This window comes from Physeter macrocephalus, chromosome 6 (assembly GCF_002837175.3).
Source record: "Physeter macrocephalus isolate SW-GA chromosome 6, ASM283717v5, whole genome shotgun sequence".
Lineage (NCBI taxonomy): Eukaryota > Metazoa > Chordata > Mammalia > Artiodactyla > Physeteridae > Physeter > Physeter macrocephalus.
Window position 1 is genome coordinate 72,136,516 of NC_041219.1, and position 8,964 is coordinate 72,145,479.

An 8,964-nucleotide genomic window follows, 5' to 3' on the forward strand; every position below is an offset into this window, starting at 1 on the left:
GGGACCAAATGAAACTTAAAAGCTTTTGCACAGCAAAGGAAACCATAAACAAGATGAAAAGACAACCTCACAATGGGAGAAAATATTTGCAAACGAAGCAATTGACAAAGGATTAATCTCTAAAATATACAAACAGCTCATGCAGCTCAACATCAAAAAGACAAACAACCCAATCCAAACATGGGCAGAAGACCTAAACAGACATTTCTCCAAAGAAGATATACAGATTGCCAACAAACACATGAAAGGATGCTCAACATCACTATCACTAGAGAAATGCAAATCAAAACTACAATGAGGTATCACCTCACACCAGTCAGAATGGCCATCATCAAAAAATCTACAAACAATAAATGCTGGAGAGGGTGTGGAGAAAAGGGAACCCTCTTGCACTGTTGGTGGGAATGTAAATTGATACAGCCACTATGGAGAACAGTATGGAGGTTCCTTAAAAAAATAAGAATAGAACTACCATATGACCCAGCAATCCCACCCCTGGGCATATACCTGGAGAAAACCACAATAAAAAAAAAAAAAAAAAAACCTAAGAATAGAGCTACGTTATGATACAGCAATCCCACTACTGGGCATATACCCAGAGAAAACCGTAATTCAAAAAGACACACGCACCCCAATATTCACTGAGACACTATTTACAATAGCCAGGACATGGATGCAACCTAAGTGTCCATCGACAGATGAATGGATAAAGAAGATGTGGCACATATATACAATGGAACATTACTCAGGCATAAAAAGAAATGAAAGTGAGTTATTTGTAGTTAGGTGGATGGACCTAGAGTCTGTTCTACAGAGTGAAGTAAGTCAGAAAGAGAAAAACAAATACCATATGCTGACACAGATATATGGAATCTAAAAAAAAAAGGTCATGAAGAAGCTGGGGCAAGACGGGAATAAAGACGCAGACCTACTAGAGAATGGACTTGAGGACACAGGGAGGGGGAAGGGTAAGCTGGGACGAAGTGAGAGAGTAGCATTGACATATATACACTACCAAATGCAAAACCGATAGCTAGTGGGATGCAGCCACATAGCACAGGGAGATCAGCTCAGTGCTCTGTGACCACCTAGAGGGCTGGGATAGGGAGGGAGGGAGGGAGGGAGACACAAGAGGGAAGAGATATGGGGATATATGTATATGTGTAATTGATTCACTTTGTTATAAAGCAGAAACTAACACACCATTGTAAAGCAATTATACTCCAATAAAAATGTCAAAAAAAAAAAAAAAAACAACCAATAGAAGGGACTTCCCTGGTGGCACAGTGGTTAAAGAATCCGCTTGCCAATGAAGGGGACACAGGTTTGAGCCCTGGTCTGGGGAGATCCCACATGCCGAGGAGCAACTAAGCCCATACTCCACAACTCCTGAGCCACAACTACTGAAGCCCACGGACCTAGAGCCCAAGCTCTGCAACAAGAGAAGCCACTGCAATGAGAACCCGCTCGCCGCAACAAGAGAAAGCACACGTGCAGCAACGAAGACCCAACGCAGCCAAAAACAAAAACAAAACAAACAAAAACCCAAAAAACCAATAGAATTTGTATTTATCATGAGTAATTTAAGCCAATCACATTATAAAAATAATGCCCACATGCCTCTGAATTATGAAGTTAGATGATGATGTTAATTATAAGTATTGGAGCTGTGTTGTAAAGAGGAAAGTAAAAAAACTAACAAGAAAATGGATGTACAGCACATATAAACAAGATTAATTTACTAGGAGGAAATTTCTTCTAACAAAATGCTTGAATTCCTTCTGAAAGATTTTAGTAAATGCATCAGGTTTGCCAAATGAAAATTTTTTATGAAGTGGTCTAATTAATAATGATGATGACGATGATGAAGATGAAAAATGTAGGAGTTGATCATTCAAATGAGTTTTCTTTAATAATTTGCTATTCCTACTCTAGTAGTTTAGAAGTACTTTTGGAAACCAGGGACTGAAATTTCACTTAACTTGTAAAACCTTCCTTAGTGAGATGATAGAAAGAAATGAGTGAAGTCTATCGGTACATCTCCAATCCCTAAACTGATGTAAGGCAGGTATGATAACGAAGGACAAAACTGTTGGAGCTTACGGGAAACCACTGGAAAGATGAGTAAATCATTTGCTAACACAAGTTCATCGGAACAAACTGCCACAGTTAACAGAATGCCAAGTTATTTTAAAAATCCTTTGCATCCTGGGTCCAACTAGCACTTTGTCCACATCTTTAAAGAATTAAATTACAGGCCAATGTTTGAAAATGATAGGAAGTGAAGAAACAGTGTCTTACCTCACCCTTGTACAGTATATTCGAAACTGGGCAAACAACACAGGCGGTACCAGAACCAAACATCTCCCTCACGCGGTTCTCCTCCACGGCTGTGGTCAGGTCGTCCATGGTGAGGTACCTCTCTGACACCTTAAATTCTCCCTGTTTGGAATAGAAATAAAAATAAATATATTTTTAAGGGAAAGGCATACAAAAAATGCCCTGTGGTATGGACCATTCTACTTTACATTCTGACTGAACTCAGATAATGTCATAATTGTCCTTATAGGGAAAGCTGGAGAGATCGACACCATCTTATTGAGAAACACACTGAGATGCTAAGCAACCTACTCCAAGGTCACAGCATCTTTAAATGAGATGATCAGAATATAAACTAAAAGATCAGCATGATAGAGTTCATGGTATGTTTTAATACATGCCTGCTTTTCTGCCTTTTATTTGTTATCATGGCTGAAGTCTCACAAGTGGATGCACCCCATGTGCTACTTAATGTGTATTCTAAACCTTATTCATCGTAAGAGAAAATATATTATCTGATATTAATAATTATAGCCACCATTTATCGAGCATCCACCACATGCCACGTTCTCTAATTTTTAAGGTGGGTATTATCATCCCCATTTTACAGATAAGGAAATTAAAGTTCAAGGAGGCTGAGTGACACCCTGAAGGCCACACAGCTAGTAAATGGCAGAAACTGGATTTGAACTCAGCTCTGATAATGACTGGCTCCAAATTTGGTCCTCTTTCTACTGTTTCTTTTATGGACTAGAAACAGAGACTGAATTTAAATATCTGAAACATTTCATTACTTTAAAACAAAGATAGTGTATTTGGACTTTATTTGAGAAATTACTTTGAATATTTTTTCTTCCTACATTCACTGATTCAGTCGACTTTACAGCAGCAATCCTCTTCCTTCTCTCTGATGCTGTATTAGGTTGAGTTTAATCATAGAATTACTGGTATACCCGCTCATCGACTTCAGCTGAACTATTTATTTGCTCAAGCATAGGAAGTGGAAAAAAAAATCTGATGCTTTTAAACTATGTTTAAACTATCTGTTTAATCCTCATTCTTTAATCTGTTTAACTCTCATTCTCCTATGTTAGTGGTTAAAGTTCAAAGCTTGTCAGGAGGCTATGTGAATTAAGGGCAACAAAGAATGAATACATTAAAAAAAAATAAGATGAGAGTATTTTTTAAAATCTACAAATCCACAACAGATAAAAATGGAAATCACAGCCCTTGGCAAAGATTCAAAACATTAGAAGAAGAATGCATCATGCTGTAAGTATATTTGGAAGGGTAGGGAAATATGCCTGCAACAGAAATATGGCTTTTTATAAGTTTCAACCTATCTCAGTCTGCAATTGCAATTAAGTTGTACAAAGGTAAATAAATAAATTCCAGAAAATCAGCCAAGTGAGAACAAGCTGAGTTCTGCGTTGTGGAAAAGAAAAGAAAAGAAAAAAAATCTCTGTACATAAACGGAATTCTTTTTACTGTGCTCACCCTCACTTATTTTTGGACAATTTCCCCTACCTGGCAAATAGTGGTAACCCCCCACATGCCTCTTGGCATTTGTGTCTCACAGTTTTAAAAATAAATTATAGCTAAGGAGTCAGGAAGAAACTTCCTCCATAATAACCTATTTTTCATGCTAGCAAATCATTAGCATGGGGGAATTTCCACTTGGAACTTCTCATCAAACCTTCTGTACTTGGTTGATTTTTCTCTTTAATAAAACAAAAATTACTGAGCTTGGAGAATACATCTTTCCAATCGAAAACACAATTAGGACAGGGCAAGCTGTTTGAAATTATACCGACAGTTTGTAAATGTCATGCCCCATGTGCCAGCCAGCATGTGGCAGTTGGGTCTTGTCTACTTCAGGGTTTTGTAGAATTATTTATAGCACATTTTCTCTATTTCCAAAGCCTCTTCCAGAGAAACTGTACTCTCGTAGATGTGTGTGTTTCTAAACATTTGTCCTATTAGCACTGTTTCACCACAGTATGCTCAAAGCCTTTTCTTGTCCCTTGGAGACCATTTCAATACATGGGTCAAAAGTCCCATCCAGAAACCTTTGCCAGATTAATCAACTCATTCAGTATTCATCTTGAATATGCTAAGTCATTTCCAATACCGAATGGTTTAACACACGTGCCTGTGTCACTTGAATCAGAAAGGCTACTGAAAACAACTTTACATTTGCTTGAATGTTTACATTTTAAAATAAGCATGTATGTGAATTTGGGAGGACAGGGGGCAGGAAGGAGGGAGAAAGAAGGCAGCGAAACTAATACTGTCATGTTAGTAAGCATTTATATGTCAGTAAAATTCTTTAACTTCTAGCACGGTTACATTGGAATAAATAGAGGAAGGGAAGGACTACGTACCACTGCCATTTGGAAACAACACACTCAGACTTGAAAAGTTAAAGGCTGGTGAAAAGGAAGCACTCAGAGGATAAACCAGATAAGTCGGTAGGAGACACCTGGTATAAAGCTTAAGACTAGTACTAGAATACTTCTTCACTAGGACGACCTGCTATACTAGTTTCTGCCTGCCCTCCCTACAAACAATACTTCTTGATAGTCTCACCAAGACAGTCCTTCTAGAAGAGTTCTTTTCACTCAAGTTAAGATTTAAAGATTAGACAGCATTGGTTGGAACTACAGGATATTATTTCAACACTCAGTTGGACTTAATTTGATTACTTTTTGTTCCATGCTTATAAAAGTGGTTCATGTCAAAGGCACCCACCCACTTGTGTGCCAGGTCCAGGATGCTCTGCCTTGTCACTCCTGGAAGAATGATGCCATCTAGTGGAGGAGTTGCCAGTTCTTCCTCTGTCAATTAGAAATTGGAATAGTTTCCAACTTTATTAGCCATGCCTTTTATCAACAGCCATTAAAAAAAAAAAGTTTCTTGCAATTTTGCTGCTAATAAACATGAAAAGGAGGTCACTGTTCTGCATTGTCAAATTTTCCAAATCAACTCATACTTCAGGTAGATCCTTATGTTTAAAAAAAAAAAAGGAACAAGAAAGGAAATCAGTCATCCTACCATCTTCAATTTATCTTTAACCTGTGAAAAATGAGATGGCTTTCCCACTAACAAACAGTAAGAGTTATAAAATACTCTTAAGAGGAACATTCCAAAGTCAAAATTTACCTCAGTGGATTAAAGCTGGTTAGTAATTAGGATAATGTACATAGACCCTTACTCAGAAACACTGGGCATTACCAAACCTTCTATGAATACTGTGGAGAAACCCAGCCCTAAGAGGTGTACGTGCCCACTCAGGCCGGCCATCACTGCTCCCACACTGGCCTTTGACAAGTCCATCCAGAGTGATTTTCAAGCCTGGTGAAGTATCCACATCAAATATGGAGATGTTGACTTCACCCTCTGAGATTCAGATGTAATGGGCTCAGAGTGGGCTCAGGCACGTATATGGCTAACAAAGAAATAATGAAGAAAGAAGGGGCTTCCCTGGTGGTACAGTGGTTAAGAATCCGCCTGCCAATGTAGGGGACACGGGTTCGAGCCCTGGTCCGGGAAGATCCCACGTGCCGCAGAGCAACTAAGCCCGTGAGCCACAACTACTGAGCCTGCACTCTACAGCCTGCAAGTCACAACTACTGAGCCCACAAGCCTAGAGCCCGTGCTCCGCAACAAGAGAAGCCACAGCAGTGAGAAACCTGCGCACCGCAACAAAGAGTAGCCCCTGCTCGCCGCAACTAGAGAAAGCCTGCACGCAGCAACGAAGACCCAATGCAGCCAAAAATAAATAAATAAAATAAATAAATTTAAAAAAAAAAAGAAGGAAAACAAGAAATCCAAAAAAACCAAAATAACACTCCACGGGTGACTCACAGACCCAGGGCCCAGACACTGGTCTACTCTGAGAATGACCGCAGACACTCCCAACCGTGGCAAGGGTTGACATTATGACCTGTCTGCAGGAGTCAGTGTGGTCCGCCAGCCACAAAGCCTCCTTACAGAAGGATGCCTCTGGTACTCAACATCTGCCCTCCTCCTCACCTCTGGCACCCAGGAAGTTGAATCTAGTGAGAAAGTCAAACCTTCAACCATCACTTTATATACATGTTGAGCCTTGTAACAAATGATGGGTTGCCCATCATGTGTCTGCAGAGGAATTCACAAGGGATGCTGGGAAGGATCACTGGGTAGCTAAAGCAGTGTAGAAATCAGTCTTTGAGCTCCAAAGCCATTTGATGCAGGCAAAAAAGACTTTAGAAATCACCTAGTGCAATCCTTATTTTATAGAAGGATAAACTGAGGCCCTAAAAACATAAGTGACTTGCCAAGGTTGGTGACACTGGGGGACAGTCAGGACCAGAGCCTAAGTCTCCCAACACTGTGGCCACCGCCCTTTCTTTCGTAAACTGTGGTCTGGGCTCACCCACTCCACTGTGGCCACAGCAGACATCCTCAACAACCCAGCTCTCTAGAAGACCAAAACTCTTCTGTTCATTCCTGTGTCCCCTCAGCAATGTGCCTGGCCCTGAGTGGTATGTAATAAATGTTTCTGAATAAGAAAATAAATGAATAATCCTTTTTGCTAGGATACAGCAGTATGATTTCTTTGAATTTTATTTCTAAAAATTATCTGCTGAAAATCACTTCTCAAAAAAAGAAAATTTGTTCTTGGCAATGTTCTTAGGGCTACTTTTTGTCTTGTTTAGAAGTGTTTGTCTCAAGATAAACATGTGTTTTGCAATAGCAAGCTAGCTGGATATGTAAATGTATAGATCTATACGTGTGTACACGTATGCATACACACTGCATACATATAGACAAACACTTCTAGTGTTCCCAAATGGGACCTTTAATAATACTTGCTGAGCTCTAAAACGGCATAAAGTTAAACGCAAACAGCGGCCCCTCATGTGCAAATGCAGTTTTGTGAAATATATTTAACACTCAAAACTGTAACCACTAGCCTGAGGTCAAGGAACAGAACATCTGCTTCTCTGGTTGCCAGACAGAGATGATGACATGACAACATTTGGGTGAGAAATATTCATTTTCCTCTGCAACCACAAACATGCTTACAAGAGCCAAAACGGGCTCCAGATTGCTCAACAGGAGGAAAAGAGAGCCTACGAATGAAGCTTGTTCTTGACAGAGAAATCATTTGGGGGAGATGAAGGATTTAGAAGCAATAACAGCAGGATTCATCTGTGACTTCCCAAATTCAAGCACTAATGGGAACCAGGAATACCCCAAACACCATCAGCACAATTCTTCATTCATTCAACAATATATACTGAGTGTCTATCAGTATCAGTGCCGTTGGCTGTTCTAAGCACTAGGGATACAGCAGTGAACCAAACCGATGTTAACTCCTTGCTTACTTTCTAACAAGCAGAGGCAAACAGTTATATTAAATTGTATGTCAGATGATGGAGGCAAAAAAGGGGGAAGGCAATGGGGAGTGCTGGGGGAGAGAGTTTCAGATTTGTATTGAGGTATCCAGGGAAAGCCTTACTGAGAATGGGGTATGCGGCAAAGACTTGAAGGAGGGCAGCGAGCAGCCATGCAGGAAGAGTACTCCAAGCAGAGGCGGTGTAAATGCCTCCCAAACCAACTGTGAACTCAACCGCAATAACTGAGTCTTACTCTCAAGGTAGCTCCAGTGTCTGGCAGAAGATACAACTGTTTTCTCAACAGTGAACAGCAAGTTAAATTAAATTAAATTACTCATCAACCGAATAAAAAAGGAGAATTCGGGGCCGTGCGATCTTACAACCAGGGCTGCTGTTACTGGAATCAAAACCCACATGAATAGATAACCAACAAGGACCTACTACTGTATAACAAGGAACTATACTCAGTATTCTGTAAAAACCCATAAGGGGAAAGAATCTGAAAAAGAATACACACACACACACACACACACACACACACACACTTATATATGTATATATAACTGAATCACTGTGTTGTACACCTGAAACTAACACAACATTGTAAATCAGTTATACTTCGATTTAAAAACAAAAATAAGAGCTCGAGCCTTTTCAGGGCATGAGCCACCTCATCTCCTTGCATGGCCTTGCAATAAACCTTTCTCTGCTCCAAAAACAAAAACAGACAAACAAAACAAAAAACCACACGAGTTTCAGGCCAAGTGCCACAAAATAGTGCACAGCCCTGTGGCAGCCACCTTGTCCCAAAGGAGCAGTGAGAGTGGGTGCTCATGGGAAGAACTCCGCTTTTGGTGAAGTTGGGGAGGGGGGGAGGAAAATCGTATTTTTCTGATTTTCAACACATTATTCTTTGTATTTTCCTAAAGCCACGTGGTATAAATCAAAGCTATGGGAGTTGCTTCAATGTTTTTTTTTTTTAAGCCCAAAGGTTATTCCTGACATTCTACTTATTTCTCTCAGAGTACTGTTCAAACATTTATTCCATTTCCTTTCTCCTTCCTTCAAATTTTATCTGATCTGGCAGGTGAACAGCCTCAAATTGAAGGAGGATCTTCACATTAAAACTAAAGTTATCTCAGGCAACCATAACCTGAAGAGTAACTCTTAAGGTCTTGTACAATTTTTTTTTTTTTTTTTTTTTTTTTTTTTTTTTTTTTTTTGGGGGGACGCGGGCCCCTCCCCGTTGGGGCCCCCCCCG

The 8,964-nt window shown here is 39.9% G+C and overlaps 1 protein-coding gene across 4 annotated transcripts in view; it reads right to left on the reverse strand.

Moving 5' to 3' along the window:
* The window catches only part of BCAT1 (branched chain amino acid transaminase 1), a 105,141-nt gene that overhangs the window by 19,338 nt on the left and 76,839 nt on the right, over nt 1–8,964 (reverse strand). For all 4 annotated transcript variants that reach the window (XM_055085509.1, XM_055085510.1, XM_007101353.3 and 1 more), the window contains 2 exons: nt 5,071–5,156; nt 2,302–2,442 (listed from right to left, as the gene is read on the reverse strand). In XM_055085509.1, coding sequence (XP_054941484.1) covers nt 2,302–2,442; nt 5,071–5,156 — 227 coding nt within the window. The remainder of the gene's footprint in view (nt 1–2,301; nt 2,443–5,070; nt 5,157–8,964) is intronic.